A 22,500-nucleotide genomic window follows, 5' to 3' on the forward strand; every position below is an offset into this window, starting at 1 on the left:
AGATAAATAAATAAATAAATTAATAAATAAAAACTATGATAATATAGATAATAAATAAGATACATAAATAAATGCATAGGCATAGTTAACTAATAAACAAACAGATAAATAACAAGAAATGAAAATAAAGGAAATAATAAATAAACAGACAAATAATAACAAGTACACAAACAAACAAATAAAGAAACAAACAAGTCGACATGCCAAAGACACACGAGTTTATTCAAGTGAAGGAAAACTATGACTCCTCATTGGGTTCAACTTGTCAATTAAAAAAAATCTATTAATCAACCCGGAAGTCTAATCCTCGTATATGTTTAACCCAATTGATTAAATTCTACTTAACACGGCTTGGAACTCCACTCACTACCAAGGAAGACAATTCCTTTCCTGTGATTAATCGTTAGTTGCATTCTGCTTCAAAGTAAAACTTTTTGAACTCACAGGGATATATATCCTGATTAATTACATACTAATCCTGAACTCCCTGAGATTTAATTTAATCATTCACATCTTCTTCAGCCTCTTCATCTTCATTGTTTGACCTATCAATTCTATCCTCACAGGATTGGACGCATTTAGATATCAATTGTTAATTCAAGCTGAATAAAATGGTTTCGAACAAGAGAGAAAGAATATAGAAATAATAAAATGGACTTTAAAAAAAGGTAACAAAACATGGTAGAATCGAGTCATCTGTTGCTGCGTTTTATACACGAGTGCAAACATTTGTCCTTTTTATCTCCATGTTTTGGAGACGCTTGGGGCTCTGTTGGTTGCTGCCCTTTGTGTTCTAAAATAAAATTGTCCTTTACTCTAGTAATTTTGCAACCCAATGCACTTTGTACTATATATATATATATATATATATATATATATATATATATATATATATATATATATATATGCTAATAGAACACGGGTACGTGTGTTCACTTATACAAAGTAGACCACTTGGAAAAAGAAACGAATGAAGCAGAGCGCTTTCGTATTTTACATCTTCAGTGACTTGTTGCACGGAAGATGTAATATACGAAAGAGCCCTGCTTTGTTAGTTTCTTTTTCCAAGTGGTATACTTTGCATATATATATATATATATATATACACATATATATACATATATATATATATATACATATATACATATATACACATATATATATATATATATATGAGTCGTTATAACAAATGGAAATATGTTCTATCATTATGATTTGAACTCTTGCATGAGCAACTGCTCAAACTGTCGGAAGGCTCGCATGTAAAATGGATCGATGAAATAGGAATAAATCAACGACACCGCCCTTGCGTCGTAAGAAGCGGTTGCTCATGCAAGACTTTGAATCCCATTGGTAGAGCATATTTCCATAGGCATGTATGTATTTATGTATGTGTATATATATATATATATATATATATATATATATATATATATATGTACATATGTGTATATCTATGTACACACACACACACACACACACACACACACACACACATATATATATATATATATAATATACACATATACATATATATATGTATGTATATAATGTGTGCGTGTGTGTGTGTGTGTGTGTGTGTGTGTGTGTGTGTTTGTGTCTGTGAGTGTGTGCTTGTGTGTGTGTGTGTGTGTGTGTGTGTGTGTGTGTGTGTGTGTGTGTGTGTGTGTGTGTGTGTTCGTGTGTGTGTGTGTGTGTGTTTTCTTTCTTTCTCTACTTCTGAATTTGGTGAACCATAGAGACGAGTCTCCTTTTACCCACTACGTAGTGCAACGATCTGGTAACAAGTCCAACGACTGCTTGCCTTAGCAATCCGAACAAAGAGGGCAAAGGTGACAGCTTCCGCTTAGAGCGTGGGCTCTTCATTTTGTTTTTAGAAAAATTTCACCCTTTTCATATCTTCTATTTTCTTAATACAAAAATAATACATAGACAAGTAAATATATAAACGAATTCAAGGAAATACATATATAAAGAGGAAAAAAGTCAACACAGAGGTACATAAAAGAAGTGAAACTCGAAAGGCATTTTTTATATTAAGGTTCTTAAAAAAAAAAAAAAAAAAAAAAAAAAACCGCAAGTATATACTATCCACCCGCGTATATTTTGCGGAATGAATAAAAAAGAATTCAAGGATGATATATTCATTCTTACCAAGTCGTTATCTTACACCCAGACGTTAAACTTATCTTTAGTTAAGAAACACTGTTTACAGAATATCGCAAAGACGACCGTCCTTCTAACCCGAGTCTGGACTTCGGAAGCCCCGCTTCGGCAAGACCTACGCTAGCCCAAGCACTTCCTCAGCTTCACCGGGCTTGCTATCACGCTTAATTCACACCTTGGCCTATTTCACATTCAAGCCGCCTCCGTTACGCTTGCCAAGCCGGCCTAATACCTCCTAAGCTCGGTTCGGATCTCCTCCGGCAACTTTTCGCTTACTTTATATCGGTTCTTCCTTTCTCTTAGCTCCTGGTAGGCAAGGCGCCTTCCAGGACCTTTCTTCTTCGTTTTGGTCTTCTTTAAAGTTGACTCTTCCTCCTCCTCCCCCTCTTTTTCTTCCTCTTTCTCATTCCTTTCCTACTACTACTTCCTTTTCTCTTCCTCCTCCTCCTCTTCTTCCTCTTTCTTATTCCTTTCCTATTACTCCTTCCTTCTCTCTTCTTCTTCCTCTTTCTTATTCCTTTCCTACTACTACTTCCTTTTCTCTTCTTCTTCCTCCTCTTCTTCCTCTTTCTTATTCCTTCCCTACTACTACTTCCTTTTCCCTTCTTCTTTCTCCTCCTCTTCCTCCTCTTCTTCCTCTTTCTTATTCCGTTCCTACTACTCCTTCCTTTTCTCTTCTTCCTCCTCCTCCTCTTCTTCCTCTTTCTCATTCCTTTTCTTCTACTACTCCTTCCTTTTCTCTTCTTCCTCCTCCTCCTCTTCTTCCTCTTTCTCACTCCTTTCCCATTACTCCTTCCTTATCTCTTCTTCCTCCTCTTCTTCTTCTTCCTCTTTCTCATTCCTTTCCTACTACTACTCCTTCCTTTCCTCTTCTTCCTACTCCTCTTTATTTCCCTCCTACTCTTCCTGTTTTTCCTTCTCCTGTTCTTATTCTAACATTCTTACTCCACTCCTGTTGCACTGCTTTCTCTGACTGTCCTTTCTCTTTTTCTTCCTCCTCATATTCTTCCTCCTTCTCGTCCTCTTGCTCCACCATTCTCCCTCCACTCCTGCTGTATTGCTTTCTCTTACTGTCCTCTTTTTCCTCCTCCTCCTCCTGCTTTTCCTAATCCCCATTTCCTAGACCAACGCGTCCCGGTTCATTGTCCTCTTTCTTACAACCTACTTCCCCCTTGCCCTCCTTCGCTCTTTTTTTTTTTTGTGTGTCCTCTCTGGTTTCATAGACTCCTGGTCTCTGGTCTCTTTCTTTGGCCCTCAGCGTGAACGGGACCTCATCTGATCGTGACCCACTTCCGGCTGAAGACCAGCCCCTCAGCCAGAACAATATCAATCAAGGACGCCATCATAGCAAAGAATAGTAGTCTTGTGTTTATTCTGACTGCGAACAGGCGATTTTATTCAATCGTAAGAAAACTCTTGCTTCAATCAATCAATCCCTACTATCTCAAGTGACCCTATGGCGATGTATTTAGTTTATATTTGATACTAGCCTCCACTTGATGATAGCGTCATGCCCTTCAAAGGGTTTGAACGTGACGTAATCGGAATCATGTTGGTCTCGCATCTGCTTAGTTGTGGGTTCGAATCCCGCACTTCTCTCCGGTTCAGAGCAGTGACTGCCCTAACAGTCCACGCGCACAGGGTAATGGTGACGGCTTTGGCCGTAGCTACTCAGCGCCTCCTGGTGTATGCTTCTCATCACAGTCTAGGAGCTAATTACAACAGTTGTCACTTCAGACGTTTCTGTCCCTTCGAATACTCCTTCAAAAAGTGTAAAGCGATATTTATTTATCCCTTAACCCTTCTATGACCTCAACTTTAAATTATAGTTCAGATCATTTGCCAGAATAAAATAATACAAGGTCACTTTTCCCTCCACCTAAAATTTCGTCCCTCTTCCTCTCCTTCTCCTCCTCCTCCTCCTCCTCTTCTCATTCTTTCTTCTCCCTCTCCCGTTTTCTTTTTACTTGTTTTTTTTATTTATTTTTGTTCTTCGTTTTCTTATCTGTTCTCTTCTTCCTTCCACCTCCTCTTCCTCCTCATTTCCCTCACACTCTCCGACTTTTATAACACTATTTCCCAGCAGTTCACCGTTCCCTGATCTAATCTATATCAGTCTATATTTCTTCACCCTTCCCCAATTTATACACGACCGCACCTCCAGAACTGACTAGTCTCCCTTAAATTTGCGTCTTCTCTTTCCTTACTCCCTCTCTCCTCTCCTTCTTCCTACCACCTTCCTTCCTCCTCCTTTTCCTTCCTTCTTCCTTTACTCTCACATTTCCTCTCTTCCGATTATCTCGCTCCTCATTTCCTCTCTTTCCATCCCTTTATCTTTGTTTCATCTTTTCTTACTTCATCTCCCTTTCCCTTCCCTTCTTCCCCTCATCTCTCTTCCCCTCCTATCCCTTCCCTCTCACTTTCCTTGCGTTCTCGTTTCTTCCTCTTCCCCCTCCAACACCTTCTCAGAGGCCCCTTCCGCTTCGTGTAATGTTTAACCTCCGACCAGTAATACCATCATTAATATTTTCCATCCTCTTCCCTTCTTCCTCTTCATTTTCTTTCTCCTCTCGTATTCACTTTTGTGGAATTAATTTTCTTCGGTTCACTCCAGAATTACAATATATATATAATCTATATGTATATATGTATGTATATGTATATATACATATATAATTATATATAATTATATATATGGAAGGTAACCACTTAAGAAAATAAACAAACGGAGCAGGGCGCTCTCATATAATACATCTTCAGTGTAAATTACACTGAGGATGTAATATACGAAAGCGCTCTGCTCCGTTTATGTTCTTAAGTGGTTACCTTGCATTTATAAAACACACGTTCCTAGTGTTTTTATTGCATATATATATATATATATATATATATATATATATATATATACATGCATATACATATATGATATATACATATATATATATATATATATATATATATATATATATATATATATATTAACCTGCACTACTTACTGATATTTTTTTTTCTAGATACTGGACTCGTCCAGCCTTACCCTGACTCACCCTCTTTCCCACCCTTTATCTTTAATATGTTTTTCTGTCTCTCTCCCACTCTCCCCTACTTCATACATCTCTCTCTCTCTCCCAATCTTCCCCACTTCATACATCTCTCTCTCTCTCTCTCTCTCTCTGTCTCTCTCCCACTCTCCCCTACTTCATACATCTCTCTCTCCCTCTCTCCCAATCTTCCCCACTTCATACATCTCTCTCTCTCTCTCTCTCTCTTCCTCTCTTTTCGTCCCTTTTACGGTTTCACTCTTCATCACAAAGTCTTCTTCGTTCTGCCTCTTTTCTGTACCTCTTTGCCTCCTCTTCTGCACTTCCGTTGCTGCCATGGTCGAGCCCTGGGCCTCTTCATTTGCGTTACTGCGGAGGCAGCAACACTTTCCTCACGCCGAGAAGGCTACACCTCTGATAACAACCTAGACATGACCCCATTCCTCCCACGTTCATTCCTCACTCTTCTCTTCCTTCTTTTTTTTTTCCATAATTCTTCACTGTTTTGTTTTCTTTCTTTCAATTATATCGTCCTTCTTCCCCATCCTTCTCTCCTCTATTTTCCCTCTCCCCCCCCTCTCTCTCTCTCTCTCTCTCTCTCTCTCTCTCCCTCCACCACTTTCTTTCCGCATTCCTCCCTTCCTTCCTTCAATCCACAATGCATAATTTTCTTTTCCTTTTAAACTCTCTTTCCTTCTCCTTCTTCCAAACATCTCGGAACAAATACTCATTTATTACCGCTTCTGTGCTCTCCCCTCTTATTAACATACATTGCAAACTTTAATGATTTTGTTATGACTATCATCAGACAACTTTATTCTGATGAATAGAGAGCGACCTTACTAAAAATGGGATCTCAATACAGAAGCCTTATCCCCCCCCCAAAAAAAAAGGAAAAAATTAAGAGTAGTCTGTAAGAAGCTCACACGTATGTCTTGTATTATTCTAATCTAATTACTATCAGGCAATTTCATTAAGTTGTTGGAAATGTCCTCACGTCAGAATAAATTGAGAAACAGTCTTTTCAAAAAATGTTATTTCTATATTTGTGATTTTTTATTTATTATTTATTTTTCATTTCACATCCAGTTCCAAAACTTTCATCATGGTTCAACTCTCCATACCCGTGAAAATAAATTACAAAAATACATATACACGGGACCACGTAAAAACACACACACACACACACACATATACACTCACACATACACATACATACACACACATACACATTAACACACACACACATACATATTAACACACACACACACACACACACACACACACACACACATATATATATACACACACACACAAGCGCACACACACACACACACGCACACACACACGCACACATACACACACACACACAACCATACACACACCCACATATACACACATACATACACACACACACACCAACCCACACACACAGACATACATGCATACACACACATATACATACACACCAACCAACCCCCCCACACACACTACACACACACACACAAACATACACACGAAAAAATAGTCACGTCTCTCTTTACTTAACAACTTCACTATCGTGCCGTTTTGCTCGCGGGATACTTTCCGGCAACAAAGAGGCGTGCAATTTGATGGTGCACCTGAGACCCTGAACGAGCTGGGCTTCAATCAGTCAAGACTAGACCAGGGTGTGCCCTTGGACTAAACGATGTAATCACCTGGCGCTTGGCACCCGACAAGCTATACAATGAGGCCCTGGTCATAAGGCGGTTACTCTTCGTCTATGTCTTCCTTCCTCACCAATGAATTATTCCTTTGGATTCACTTTCCTCATTTCCCGAAACACTTCTCTTCTATATACTTCTAAATCCCTTGACTATGCTGGGGCGATCTATTGATTTTCTGATTAAATCCTGACGAATTTATGCAGGTCTTTGGACGTCAGTGTAGAGGAGGAGGTAGAACCCAACTAGAATAAGATTTTTGGGGTCACATGAAGAATTGTCACCCTCAGAACGCCCACATGAAGAATCGTCACCCCATGAGATCCCACCTGAAGAATTGTCATCCCAGAACGCCGAATATCAACAGTGGAATAAAGATTACGTTAGGTTAGGTTTGGTTAGGTTTGGTTAGGTTGAATGAGGGTTATGCTTATTGTTATCAACTTATACAACCGAAGAATCGTAAACCCAGGATGGCCCACATGAAGAATTGTCACCCTAGGATAGCCCACATGAAGAATTGTCACCCTAGGATAGCCCACATGAAGAATTGTCACCCAAGGATAGCCCATATGGAGAATTGTCACCCTAGGATAGCCCACATGAAGAATTGTCACCCAAGGATAGCCCACATGAAGACCCTGTTGAGGTCTGGGGTGACGATTCTTCATGATCATAAAAAGACAATGTGCTCATCCCACTGAGCGCCAACGTGGCGAAAGGCTTAAAGCGACCAGTTTCTGGAACTTCTCGTCTTGTAATCTGGATCTCTTCCTTCCTCATCTTTAAGTTGAAACAAATATCATGAGTTACTTTGGTTCTCAATTACGCCTCCATCCTCCTCCTCCTCCTCCTTCTCCATCTCTCCCTCCATACCTTCGCCCTCTCACCACCATCAATGACGCTATCACCATCTCCGTCACAACCACCACCACCATCACCACCATCACAACCATTACTATCACCCCCAGCACCACAACTCTATCATCACCAGCAATACTATCACCTTCACCACCACCACCATAACCACCACCACCAATACTATCACCTCCATCACCACAACTCTATCATCACCACCACTACCATCACTTCCATTACCACCACAATTACCATCACCACCACCGTCGATACCATACTAATGTAACCACCCCCTCCTTCTTTCCATACATATGTTTGCTTCTTCATCACTCTCTGTCCCACTACATCTCCTTTCTTCTCTTCATCGCATTCCTTACTCTTGTTATGCGTTCACCCAAATCCCTTTCATGTTCAATTATTTCTTGTCCGTTTCTCCATCTTTTCCTAACCTCCTCTTTCTTCTTCCCCCTCCTCTCTCCTCTACCACTGCCTTCTCTTCCTCCTCCACCTCCATCTCTTTTTCCCTCCGTCTCCTCCTCCTCCTCCTCGTCCACCTCAGTGGTTCTCTCGAATTCTTCGTCAAGTATTCTGTCTTGGTTCTTTTAGTTTATCACTTACTCCCTCCCCTTCAACTCCCTTCAACTCCCTTATCCACTTCCAATTCCAATTAGATTACCAACTTACCTTTATCTTTGAATATTCCTTATCAGATCTTCCCCTTTCCACCATCTCCTTCCACCTCCTTTCTATCAACAATTCACCTCCTCAATTTCATCTCTAATTAAATTGTTCTTCCTTCTCTTCCCCCTTCTTCCTCCTGCATCACCTCCTCTTGCTAGTCCTTGTCTTCCTCCTCCTTCCACTCCTCTCCCTCCTCCTTCTCCTCCTCTAATACCACTAAATCCTCTTCTCCTTGCCTACTTTTCCTCCTCCCCCACTCCTATCCTCCTCCTCCCCTATCTCCTCTAAATCCTCTTCTATTTGCCTACTCTTCCTCCTCCTCCGCTCCTATCTTCCTCCTCCTCTTCCTTCTCTTCCTCTACCTCGTCTAAATCCTTTTCTCCTTGTCTACTCTTCTTACTCCTCCCCTGCTAGCCTCCTCCTCCACCTCCTTCTCCTCTTCCTCCTCCCCTACCTCTTCTAAATACTCTTCTCCTTATCTACTCTTCCTACTCCTCCCTTCTATCCTCCTCCTCCACCTCTTGCTCCTCTTTCTCCTCCTCCTCCGCTACCTCCTCTAAATCCTCTTCTCCTTGCCTAGTCTTCCACCTCCTCCGTCCTATCCTCCTCCTCCATCTCTTCCTCCTCTAAATCCTCTTCTCCTTGCCTAGTCTTCCACCTCCTCCGCTCCTGTCCTCCTCTTCCTCCACCTCCCCTATCTCCTCTAAATCCTATTCTTCTTGCCTATTCCTCATCCTCCGCTCCTGTCCTCCTCCTCTTCTTCCTACTCCTCCCCTATCTCCTCTAAATCCTAGTCTCCTTGCTTACTCTTCTTTCTCCTCCCCTTCTTCCTCCCCCCCTACTTCCTCTAAATCCTATTCTCCTTGCTTACTCTTCCTCCTGCTCCTTCTCCTCCTCCCACACTCATTTTAATCCTCTTCCCGTAAATCTCTTCGAATAGCTAACAGCATTGTTTCCGCCACGTCTCCTCCCCTACCTAGTGTCCACCTATGCCCAACGCATCACCCTCTTCTTCTTCCTTTTCTCCCACACTAACACGCCCACCTCTTCTTCCAGCCCGGCCCCGCTCCCCCGCCATAACTGCCCCCGCTCCCTACTACTTCGGCCTTACGTTTACGCCGTCCACTTTTTTCTTTCTTTTTTCATTTTTTTTTTCATTTTTTCTTTTTTTTCCCTTTCTTTTTTTTTTCTTAAAGGAAATGTGAACCAACGCACAACACCTTTACGTGCGAGGGGAAAGGCTTTAGCGTTTCTTCTGCACACACACTTACCGCCTCTTTCCATTAAGCAGCTTCCGCGATTTCCAGCCTTACGCATTCTTATTGCTTCCCTTCCAGCCTTCTCTCTCTCTCTATGCCTTCTCTTTTCTGTCATTAAGCTTTTAGGCTGCCTCTCTCTTTCTCTCTCTCTCTCTTTTTCTCTCTCTCCCTCCCTATTATATATATATATATATATATATATACATATATATATATATATACAGTATACATACATATATATATATATTATATATATATATATATATATACAATATATTTATATATACGTATATACCCACAGCACCGCCTGTTTTTTAATTTCCACGGAAAATCTATAGGAGGGAAAAAAACACATCCAATTTACTCTGTCTTATCTTTTCAAAAGTGAATTTACACTGTTCTCAGATACGCATAAACCCACATTTAGGCATAGGTAGATTAAGTAAAACCCTTGTATGAGCTTATATATGGAAAGAAGGATTTAGACCCACATTAAGCCCTTTAAGCCAAAGAAAGTTCCTCTATGCTGAAAGACAATCGTTTGGGGTTAACCAGAAACAAATCATTAAAGGGAGGTTTCATGTTTCCCCCTTTTCATCATTTTCCTCATTTCCCTCACTGTTCTCCTCCACAGAATCTCATTTTCATTAATTAGCGTTTGAATAAACTTTCCTTCCCCTGACTGCCTCTCATTACTTTTCAGACTGAAGAAATTCAAACTGCAATCCCGTGGCTCAAGTATAATCTCCAAATGACCTCTCATCCTTACTTCAATATCACGTCCAATTTACTATTAGCCAAACTGCTTCAAAACTACATTATGTTCTAATTTATTACTCACCAAATTACAACTGACATACTTTATTTCCCTCCAAATCAGAGCTGCCATATGTTATAATCCTCCAAATTAAAATTGTCTCGTTTTTATTACTCCTGAATTGAAGATTCTTACCTTTTATTACCTTCCAGGTAACAAATACTACATTTTATTACTCCCTCAAATTACAACGGTTATATTTAATTACCTAAGATACAACTATTACATAGTATATCTAAGTTACAAATACTACGTTTTATTACCTTCCAAGGTAATGTTTCACTTTATTACCCCTAAATGACATGTTCTATTATCCTGCAAATTGGACATTCCATCTACTAATTTATTTGAATGGTTGTGTATTTACGTCTTTTACTTCATTTTACCTTATTCATTTGATCTCGTTATGGGACGAAAGGTCTTCTAATAATCACTGTTATTATGATCTATTGCGATCAATATCACAGCCCTCCGCAGGCAAGACCATATTGTTAGCAAAAGAGCCATAACAACTATAAAACTCACCAAACGCTCAGTAATCCTCACCCTTCTTATCAAGCTTCGTGTACCACACCTAGCAATCTCCCAGAGAGACACCAGACCCATCCCCCACCGTTCCAGAGCAGATAGGATCTCCCAAAAGACTATCCAATTTTACCAGGACCATCCTATTAAACCATAACAACATCCATCCCCATTGTTTATGAACGTCTCGAAACGCCTATCCTGCTCTCTCCCCCCCTTCCCGTTCTCGGTCCCCGACCCACTTACTTCCCTCCTCCCCTTCCCCCTCCCCCTCCTTCCCCATAAAAAAGCGGGGCATCACCCTTCGTCTTCCCCCATAAACCCCGGACGCTCTCACCCGGCCCTCCCCATCACTCATGAAGGCGCGCCTCGACCTCGTCTTACGTCCTCGTTCTTCGGCCGAACTCGTGTCTGTCGTTCTTCGCCCGAACTCGTGGCTGCCCTAAAAGCCGCCTTCGACTCCTCACCTTCCACATTTCTCCGTTTGCCTCTTTATCCTTCCCTTACTCTACCTCTTACTTCTCCTTTATGGTCTCCACCTCCTCCTTCTCCTTCTTCTCCTCCTCCTTCTCCTCGTCTTCCTACTCCTCCTCCTTCTACTTCCACGTTTCTCCCTTTGCCTCTTTATTCTTCCCTTACTCCACCTCTTACTTCTCCTTTATGGTCAGCACCTCCTCCTTCTCCTCGTCTTCCTCCTCCTCTTACTTCCTCCTTCTCAGTCATTTTCTCCTAATCTTGATCTTCCTTCACTTCTTCTTCCCACTCTTTCTCCATACCTCTTTTCTTCCTCCTCCTTCTTTCTCCTCCACATATTCCTTCATTCTCTCCCTCCTCCTTTTTCTCCTCAATTTTCCATTAGTCCCACTCTCTCCCTATTCCTCTTAATCCTCTTTTTCCTTATTCAACATCTATTCCCATTTCTTTTGCTAACCTTCCCTCATATACAGTATTTTCCATTTTTTTCTACCAGTGCGCATCAATCATTCATCCTTTTCAACCTCATCCTCTTCCTCCTCCCCCTCCTCCTACTCCTCTTCCCACACCTTTCCCCCCCTCATTCCATTTCTTTTAAGCCATCCTCCACCACCTCCTCCTCCTCCTCCTCCAGCTCCTCTGTCTTCATCACCTCTCTTTACGAACTCCTGGCGTGGAGACTCGAAGTTTATTTCTTCGTCTCGGCCTTCCTTGGTCTTTTCTCTCCTTCCCTTGAAGCTTCTCTCTATCCAAGAGGTGCCTACAGACAGTCAGAATAAAAAAAAAAAAAAAAAAAAAAAAATAGAATAAAACAAAATTAAAACAAGAAAGGTTAAAGTAAACTATCATTCGCTTCGGAAAGAATTAACTGAGATGGGTTAAACCCCATCTGGTAACAGGGATTAGTTCGGAGATGAACAGAAGAGTCTAGCGACACCCAGGCGAAAAGGAAAAGTGCCATCCGGAATATAAGGGGCTGATGACATTTCCTAACTTTTGCTATGTGCAAATAGACGCGCGCACACACACTCGTACACACACACACACACACACACACACACACACACACACACACACACACACATACACACACACATACATTCATGTATATGTATATATATATATATATATATATATATATATATATATATATACATACATATATATATATATACACACACTGTTCCCATAATTTTGTTTTTAATATTTCTACTCCTTTCCTCTTTCCTCCGCTCCCTTTCCCCTTCCCCTTCCGCTCATTCCTTTCATTTCTTTCCTTCTGTTCTCAGCCTCCCCTTCCTCTTAATTACTTCATTATCCCACCTCTCCTCCCCTCTTTCCCCCTCCTTTCCTCCAACTCACCCTGTCTCTTCTTTCCTCCTCTTCTTCTTCCTCATCTCTTTCCATATTTTGAACTTCCAGGCACAGTCACTCCTCTATGCTCCTCCTTCCTCCCTTTAACTTGATCTTCCTCTTCTACTCGTACCTACCCCTTTACTATTCACCTCTTCCTCCCTCCCTCCCTCCCTTCCTCCTCCCCCGACCTTTCTCCCCTCTGCCAATAGGCGTGTACGTTGGCTGCCAGTCTATTATCTTATCTGCCCTGTACGCCTTAATAAATCCATGATTTATTTACCCTTTCCAGCTCTTCTTCTACCTCCTCCCCCTCCTCCTCCTCCTTCTGCTTCTCCTCCCACTACTCCTCGACCTCCTCTTCCTTCTGCTTCTCCTTCCACTCCTCCTCCCCCCACTTCTCCTCATCCTTCTGCTTCTCCTCTCACTCCTCCTCCCCTTCTCCTCCTCCTCCTTCTGCTTCCAGTCCTTCTCCCCTTCTCCTCTTCCTCCTTCTGCTTCTCCTCCCACTCCTCCTTCTCCTCCTCCTTCTCCTCTTCCTTCTCCTCCTCTTTCTTCTCGTTCTCTTCCTCCTTCATTTGCCTCCCTTTCCTCCTGTTTTAGCTCACCTTTTCTTCCTTTTCATTCTTTTTTCCAATATTTCGCCTTTCTTCTTCGCCGTTTCATCTTCCATTTCCCCCTCACTTTCTCGTCATATTCAACCTTTCCCTTTTTCTTCTAACCTCCTCTTTCTCTTCTCTTCACCTCTCCTTCTCTTCCCTTTCCACAATTTTCCTACTTTTACTTCAATTTTCCTCCCTTTTCTACTTCCGATTCTATTCTCCCAACCTCCCTCGTATCACGTTCCCCTTTCCCCCTTCCATCTTCTCTGTTCCTCCCCTCCCCCCAACCCATCCCCTCTACATCGCGGTCTTCACCTTCCCCTCTCCCCCATCCTCCTTCCCCTTCCTCCTCCCCCTTCCCCTCCCCCAATTAATCCACAGCTACAATAATCCTTCCCACTTCCTCTCTCACATCTACTCTGTCTTCTCCCTCTACGACTCTTCCGCTTCTTTGTCCTAACCCCCCCTCTCTCTCTCTCTCTCTCTCTCTCTCTCTCTCTCTCTCTTTCGCTCTCTCTCTCTCTCTTTAGATTCGTTTCTGTTGCGTTGAACACCATTCTTTTTCTTCTTTCAAACATCTATGATATTACCATTGTCTTTTACATTGATGCCTTTAGTTTAAAATTTCTTCTTTCTTTCTCTTTCTCTCTCTTTCTTCCCCTCCTCCTCCTTTTCCTCCTCGTTCTCCCCCGTACCTTCCTCTCCCTCTCTCTCTCTCTCTTTCTCCTCCTCATCATTCTCCTCCGTACCTTCCTCTCCTCTCTCTCCTCCTCTTCCTCCCCCTTCTCCTCCTCATTCTCTCCTGTACCTTCCCCCCCTCTCTCTCTCTTTCTCCTCCTCATCATTCTCCTCCGTACCTTCCTCTCCTCTCTCTCCTCCTCTTCCTCCTTCTTCTCCTCCTCCTCATTATCTCCTGTACCTTCCTCTCCCCCTCTCTCTCTCTCTTTCTCCTCCTCTTCCTCCTTCTTCTCCTCCTCCTCATTCTTCCCCGTACCTTCCTCTCCCTCTCTCTTTTACTCCTCTTCTTCCTCCTCATTCTCCTCCGTACCATCCTCTCCCCTCTCTCTCTCTTCCTCCTCCTTCTCCTCCGTACCTTCCTCTCCCTCTCTCTTCCTCCTCCTCCTCCTCCTTCTCCTCTGTACCTTCCTCCCCCCCCACATCCTCCCCCTTTCATTTCCGTCATCAGCTTTATCTTCTCTAATTTCATATTTCCTCCCAATTCATTTAGCTCTCCTTTCCCCTTTCAATCTACTCTTCACCATTCTTTGTTCTTCTTTACCTTTCTAATATTCATTTGACATCTTTCCTCCCCTTCTTTCTCTTCCCCTTCCTTCTCTCTCTCTCTGTCTCCCTCTCTTTTATTTTTCTGTCTCCTTCTCTCTTTCTCTCTCTCCGTCTCCCTCTCTTCTTTCACTTTTCTGTCTCCTTCTCTTTTTATCTCTCTCTTTCCCTTCGTCTCCCCGGCTCTTCTTCTCTTAAAACCTCAACCCTCGCCACTCTCTTTCCCTGCTCTCACCCTCTCTCTAACCCCCACTCCTACCTCTCTTCCTTCCTGTCCTCTTCTTTCATCATTTCAATTCTCCTTTTGTACAGTTTATTTACCTCCTTCCCTTGCATCTCTTTCTCTTTGACGACCTCTCTTCTTCCCTCCTCTCATCCTCTTCGTTTGTCCTGTTTTCCTTGGTCCCGTTTTATTTTTGTCCTGTTTTAGTTCGTTATACATAAACCGTAACTTCTTCCCTTCTCTCATCTTCTTCGTGTGTCCTCTTTTCCTTAGTCCCGTTTTATTTTTGTCTTGTTTTAATTCGTTATACATAAAACTTAACTTCTTCCCTTCTCTCATCCTCTTCGTGTGTCCTGTTTTCCTCAGTCCCGTTTTATTTTTGTCCTCATCTTTCCCTTTATGTACTTCCCATGACCTTCCTGTTTTACTTCGTTATACATAAACCGTAACTTCTTCCCTTCTCTCATCTTCGTGTGTCCTGTTTTCCTCAGTCCAATTTTATTTTTGTCCTGATCTTTCCCATATGTGTTTCCCCTAGCCTTCCTCTTTTACTTCGCTATACATAAACCGTAACTATGTTCACGGAAAATACTCTTACTTCAACACCGCGAAGTATCTAAAGGATTTTTTTTTTTTTTTTTTTTTTTTTTTTTTTGCTCCGGGTTAAATAACAGTGAGTTTTATTCACACGCGAATGGACACCCCGATCGAAATGGGGTCTTGGCCAATTCAGACCCATTCAGTCCTTAATGAGACCCTCTCTTACAACTACTGAAATTAATAAAACTTTTTGGGTTTCAAGTTTCCCGAAGAGCGCCATTGCTCACAATTGGTCGAGAAGCATTTTTCTTCCTTCCGTTTTCTCTTCGTTTCTTCTACTTTCTCTCCCATGAACTCTCTCTTTAAGGGCCATATACACGGTCAAACGGTTTGTCAAACCCGGTTTGTCAAACACGTGTTTGAAGTGATGTTTGACCATGTGAATGGGGTATTTGGTTGTCAAACATGTTTGTCAAACGTGTTTGACAACCAAATACCCCGTTCACACGGTCAAACATCACTTCAAACACGTGTTTGACAAACCGGGTTTGACAAACCGCTTGACCGTGTAAGTGGCACTTTACCTTTCTTCTCCACTCCTCTCTCATCCCCACTGTCATCCTCAATATTCTCTCCTTGCATCATCATCCTTTCCCTTCTGGATCCTCAAATAGTTATACATCTCCTTCCTCTATTCAGCCACGTTTTCTGTTCTATCACAGCTTCGTTCCATCTCCTCCTCCTCCTTCTTCCTCTTCTCCTCCCTCCTCCTTCTCCTCCTCCTCCTCCTTCCTCTTCTCCTCCCTCCTCCTCTCCTCTCCTCCTTTACAGTAAGATTCACTTTAACTTGCCCAGCCACCTTTTCTTCGCCTTTTGCGAGTTAATGATTCAATATTTACTTCTTCCTTTATTCGTTTTTCTCTCTTTTTTCTTCTAGTAACCCCAACTTTCTTCCTCTCTTTATGCTTCCTTCTCCTTTTTCTCCTCCATTTCTTCTCTCTTTTCTTTTTCCCACAATTATCTAATAGAGAGCACTCTTTGTTCTCTTTATTTTCATTCCTGAATATCTTCCTCTTCATCATCTCCAACATCCTCCTCCTCCTCCTCTTCTGCTTCCTCCTTCTCCTCCTCCTTCTCTTCTGCTCCCTCCTCCTCCTCCTCCTCCTCCTCCTCCTTCTCTTCTGCTTCCTCCTCCTCCTCCTCCTTCTCTTCTGCTCCCTCCTCCTCCTCCTTCTTTTCTGCTCCCTCCTCCTCCTCCTCCTCCTCTTCTGTTCCCTCCTCCTCCTCCTCCTCCTCTTCTGCTCCCTCCTTCTCCTTCTCTTCCTCCTCCTCGTCTTCCTGCCTCTCCACCTCCCTCTCCTCTTTTCTTCTTCATTCTCCTCTTTCTCGTCCCTTTTCTCCTCTGACTCTCAAATTTCTCGTTTGAGAGAAGTTTTCAAGTCAGGTCTCTTGTTACAAAGACCCCCCCCTCTTCCCCCTCCCCCTCCTCCTCCCCTCCCCCTCCCCCTTTTCTCATTTACTCGCGAGCAAATTTCATCCATCGTTCTCCCCACTTCCTCAAGAAGTACGTCGGAGAGAATCATCCTCCCGAAACACTTCTCCAAAACCCACCAATAATCGCAATGCCACCTAGAGGTGCGGACCCAAGAGGATGGCAGTCTGTCCCCGGCCCGAACCTAAGTTCTCTCAATCAACCTCAACTTTTCTTCATATAAAGACAACCGGCGACTGATCCCGTTACATAAAAACATAAGAATGAGAGACTGCAAGAGGCCATATGGCCTACACTAGGCAGTTAGTTCTCTTCCTATTCGCTGGTAATGATTATGAAAACATAAATATAGTAATAGAACACATAATATGGAAAACGTTTCCTCCCAAAGCGACTTGTAGAAGGGCGCGAGGATCGTTGCTGGCTAATGTGGGGCTGCGGGTTTCTAGTCAGTGGACCTCCAGGGAATAATTATTATTATTGATTACGTCATCCTCGCCTTCAGGCCCTTCCGTTCCAGGTGGCACTTTCCCTTCGTCTTCTAGTCGTCGCCAGACTATTTTATTCATCAGAGTAGTTAACGAATGGAATAGACTTAACACTGAAACAATTTGTTGTTTTAAGAGACGATGAAATAGCTTTATGGGTAGGGATGACAGGTGGTAGGGGACATGTAACTATCAAGTGTAGGCCTTAAGGTCTCTTGCAACCTCTTTTATTCTTATCTCAACATAGCCCTTCCGTACCTGGCGCCACTTTTAATTTTGTTCTGGTTGGCGTCAGGCCATTCTGTTCATCTCTGTGTCTTCCGCTTCTTCGGTAAAGGAAGGATTCGTTCCGTTTTCTTTGTCTCACGTTTTCTTCCTATTTCCCCATTCACCTTCCCCGCCTCCCTTCCTCCTTTCCCTTTCTTTCCGTACGGGGAACTGATTGCATAGCCTATGCAGCCAATAATCAAGTGACTTCAGCTACATCCCCTACGGATCAGAGTTACTCGTTATACTTTTAATACTCGAGATGGCCTCCAATGAATGATAATCAATTTTAATTAACTATTATCACTTCCTTCTCTTAACCTCCTTGAATATCTATCACCATATCTGTGACTCAACTTCTTCGGCGTAACATCAACCTTGAGGATAGAAGCGCTGGATATTTCCTATAAAATACTCAAATACTCGTTTTCCTTTCTTCCATTCCCCATCTACACCATCTTTCATTCACCTCCCCCCCTCTAAAACCCCATTATCTTAAACCCCCATTTTCTATTTCACGTTAATCTCCTGTACATTATTTTTCTTTCCTTGAGTTTCGTGGTTCCACATCTATACATTCATCTACCGTTCCTTTAATCCCTTCCTCTATCTCCCTTTCGCGTTTTCTTTCTTTCCCTTCTTCTATCTCCCTTTCGCGTTTTCTTTCTTTCCCTTCTTCTATCTTCCTTTCGCGTTTTCTTTCTTTCCCTTCTTCTATCTTCCTTTCGCGTTTTCTTTCTTTCCCTTCCTCTATCCTCCTTTCTCGTTTTCTTTCTTTCCCCTTCTCTATCTTCCTTTCTTTCGTTTCTTCTGTCTTCCTTTCTCGTTTTCTTTCTTTCCCTTCTTCTATCACCCTTTCGCGTTTTCTTTCTTTCCCTTCTTCTATCTTTCTTTCGCGTTTTCTTTCTTTCCCTCCGTCCCTTTACGGAGAACATTACTTCCCCACCCGTCGCCTAAAGTCCTTCCCCTCTCTAACTCCCCTCGTTCTTCATAGCGCTCACCACAGCCTCATTTCCCCTCCCCTCATCTCCCCTCGTTATCCTCGTTGCGTTGATGCATTGCCTACTGGTTTTATCACATGTCCTGGCCGTGTTAGGCGTGGGGCTCGTTGATACGGTCTGCTGTAATGTGGAATGCTGTAGTGTGATGGCATGTGTTTTGTAATGAGCTCTGCTCCAACGTGCATTGGTGTTATGCGGCTCTGTTTTGTGGTGAGGTGTGGTGTGCTATCCAATGGCGAAGTGTGATGAGATGTGGTGTCTGGTGGACCAGTTTGGTGTTGAGTGAAATGGTGAACGATGGAGTGTGGTGTTATGTGGTGCGAAATAGTGTGGTGCTCAATGGTGTCCTCTTATGGTGTTCTGTGGTGTGCTGTTCTTTGGTGTCGTGTTCTGTAGCGTGGTGTGATGTCTGTGGTGGTAGTGGATGGAACGTGATGTGGTAATATGCAGTTAGTGTGGACGAGATGATGCAGGGATGACCCGTCATCCAGGAGGAGCCAAGAAAAGAGGGAGGGAGGGGGAGGGGGAATGGGAGAGGAGTATGTGGGGATGGAATGGGTGGGAGTGGATTTTATGCCTTTGTTTTTTGGCTACCTCCCTTGTGAGAAGAAAATAAGCATTAGTATATGTATGTATGTAAATGAATTGGGCGAAAGGAACAATATGAACTCTCTTTAACACGAGACCCGAACCCCTCGACCCCGACTAGATGAAACTGTTTACCATTAGCCATAAGAAAATCTACAAACTGCACCACTGTAGCGAGAGGACTAATCGATATTGTCTGTGTTTTAGTTTCGTTTGGGATGAAATCGGACATAAGCTACAACAGAAAACGTAAAGCGTGTCACTATACTACACATTTAGTAGTCAAACAGTACAAGTCTCTCATCGTTTGGCTGGCGAATTGTGAGAAGGAACAAATAAATGCAACCTTCGTAAAGATAAGTAATATATTCAAAATTACTGGCAGTTAAATGGATAAATAGAAGCACAAATACAAAACATATAAGATATTTGTTATTTTACAAAAGGTTTTAACATACCTACGTGTGGCTGAAGGGGAACAATATTTCTATAAATGCACATGAGTTAAGTGCAGATTGCACTAACATGTATAGGTCAAACCTAAAACCAAACACCATAAACACAATTGAAAAACACACACAAACATAAATACATTATGACACTATCAACGGGGTTCTTGAAGTATAATATTAAATGTGGAACATAAGAAGAACAATTGAATGTGAGGGCTACATGGTGAGGTCTGTGACGGGAACAATCCATATTCTGTGAGGAGGTAACAGTGACAGGGCCAAAGAACGAGCGTGACACATGCGTGGGCGTAACGGGGTAGACTGTGACGGTCTTCAGGCGTAACATGTTACGGGGAAGCGGCGGATGTAACGCATACATTTTAGTAAAGGGAGACGAGGAGAGGCATCTACGATGTAACAAAGTGAGGGCGACATTTACGAGCTTATAAGTTGAGGAAGACTACGATATCGTACGGTGAGGGACTACAATGTCGTAGGGTAAGGGACTACGATGTCGTAGGGTGAGGGACTCGGGGGTGAGATGTGGCAGGCACACGACAGGGTGAGGTGAGGGTAACAAACGTTAGGGTAAGGTGAGGGTAGCAAACGGTAGGGTGAGGTAGCGAGAGTACTCTACGGTTAGGTGTAGCTGGTGGGGCAATTCTGAATTAGGTCGATTCTTATGGATTGCTGTTTAGCTCACAAGCTACACCACAGGCCATAGAATCATTAGTGTACCTTGTAAATGGCCAAGGAATAAAATACACAATTTAAATTGTGATAAATTCACTAATTTGCTTATCCCTTTGAACACGGCAATGTATTTATTTTGATACAGCTAAGGACAAACGATTTTATACAGCTGAAGGGTTGGGGATGGCTTCGGCCTGAAGTGAATGTCGACTGACCGATATTCACTTAAAGCCAAAATTCACCCACCCACAAAAAAAAAAAAAAAAAAAAAAAAAAAAAAAAAAAACCTAGCCAAAACCAGAAATACGTCACCATGTTCAGGGAGTTGATGCAAAATTTCGTGAAGAACAAATTTTCGACGGTAAGGCGATGCTGACCTTGAGGCATCATGGCGAGCCACAATGATCAGAAGCCAATCTCGCTAGGGACTTCCTTGACCACACATATCTACTTTTATGTACCCAGTGACTAGACGGATGCAAATCTATCTTCTTTACACCGACTATGTCTAACACTCAAGCATTATACTGTATGCATACAGACCTCCTAGCTCGGTTAGTCTATCCATCTTCAACGATCCGTTATCTGAAATAATGCATATAAACTATTTGGCAAAGATAATTGTAACAAATCTAGAATATATTAACAATGAATAGGGTCAGGTAGAACAGATAACTCCTTCCAAGATGGCGACATAGATCTACTCCTTCCAAGATGGCGACATAAATCTATGTTTCATTTCAGGTTTCAAAACAGACGATTTTAGTCAGCTGGGAGTCGGAGTCCACAATGAAAGACGTCTTAGGAAGACACCAAAGAGAATAAAACTGACGTAAATTGTCTCTTCATGGATCTAGGTACCATAATGAACCAGTAGAACTTCAAGTGTACTTGTGAATATGATGAGAACTTAAGTAAGCTGTTTCTAGTTTATCTTGTACCACAAACCATAACACACAAGTGGATGAAATCCACTTCTGTTTTGTCCTTACCAAAAAAAGTAGTTTTCGTAAAAAGTTTTACATGATTTAGGATTGGTCAAGAACCTCTCAAAAGCATAAACGTCTCACCACAACGAGAATAAGTCCCTTACTACAATACACAATTACAATCTACACTGTGTTAGAACGAGTTTAACCTTTTACCAGGCAAGAAGACCACTACAACATAAATTATTCATTCTGTGTAAGCAAGAATAACTCAATATATCCATACTACTAGATAATATTCTTCTGCTTCTTTGAAACAGCTTGTGGAATTTCTTTAGATTAATCTAATCAACTAATCTACTAACTAATCAACCAATTGATCAATTAATTAACGATAACATCATGGAATATTCTATAGCACAAAATCTGCAATTGCTGAGTAATAATGAATTAATACTCGACAAAGAAAACTATAGAAACAATAAAAATCAGAGGGTATTAACTCTATTACTGGGTTATAGTTTTTCAGCCCAATAATTTGAGTTATTTTCGTAAGGAAAGCAAGTTAATTAACATACATGATTTGGACACCAATGGGACATCCTGTTAACTGGAAATGAATAATATGCTGCAAAAAATTTCAGAGAAATAAAATCAATAACATATGGAAAATAACTATTTCAACAACATACACATCTCGATAAGTCAACCTTTATAATTTCTGTTATAATTTTATTTGGCAGAACAACAGAAAAAGTTAAGGAACTTGTTAACTGCATTTTAAGTAAATATGATGGCTTCATTTGGAGTTAAGCGCCTTCAAGCGAAAGACGTTTACCATGTTTTAACTAACGAAGTGCCAAAACACAGCATGTTCCATATGGCATCCTTGGTGCCAAACGGGTAATTACAAAGGATTACAAAGGCGGAGCATGCCGACAGGAGACCTTTTGGTCCATATCTAGATCGGATGCAAAAAAAATAAAATAAAATAAAATCAATTATAACTATATAAATAATAATCAATAAAATAAATAAATGTATGTGTAATGTGGTTAATCCCC

At 41.9% G+C, this 22,500-nt stretch overlaps 1 protein-coding gene across 10 annotated transcripts in view; it reads right to left on the reverse strand.

Annotated features, from left to right (window-relative positions):
• Eip63E (cyclin dependent kinase Eip63E) overlaps positions 1-22,500 on the reverse strand; it is a 1,395,216-nt gene that overhangs the window by 307,714 nt on the left and 1,065,002 nt on the right. For 9 of the 10 annotated variants that reach the window (XM_076185573.1, XM_076185581.1, XM_076185579.1 and 6 more), the window contains one exon: positions 21,051-21,092. The exons of the other annotated variant lie outside the window; for it this stretch is intronic. In XM_076185573.1, the coding sequence (XP_076041688.1) occupies positions 21,051-21,092 (42 nt within the window). The remainder of the gene's footprint in view (positions 1-21,050; positions 21,093-22,500) is intronic. 10 annotated transcript variants of the gene reach the window in all.

Source organism: Oratosquilla oratoria, chromosome 5 (assembly GCF_046742065.1).
Source record: "Oratosquilla oratoria isolate Oo_2021 chromosome 5, ASM4674206v1, whole genome shotgun sequence".
In the NCBI taxonomy this organism is placed as follows: Eukaryota; Metazoa; Arthropoda; class Malacostraca; order Stomatopoda; family Squillidae; genus Oratosquilla; species Oratosquilla oratoria.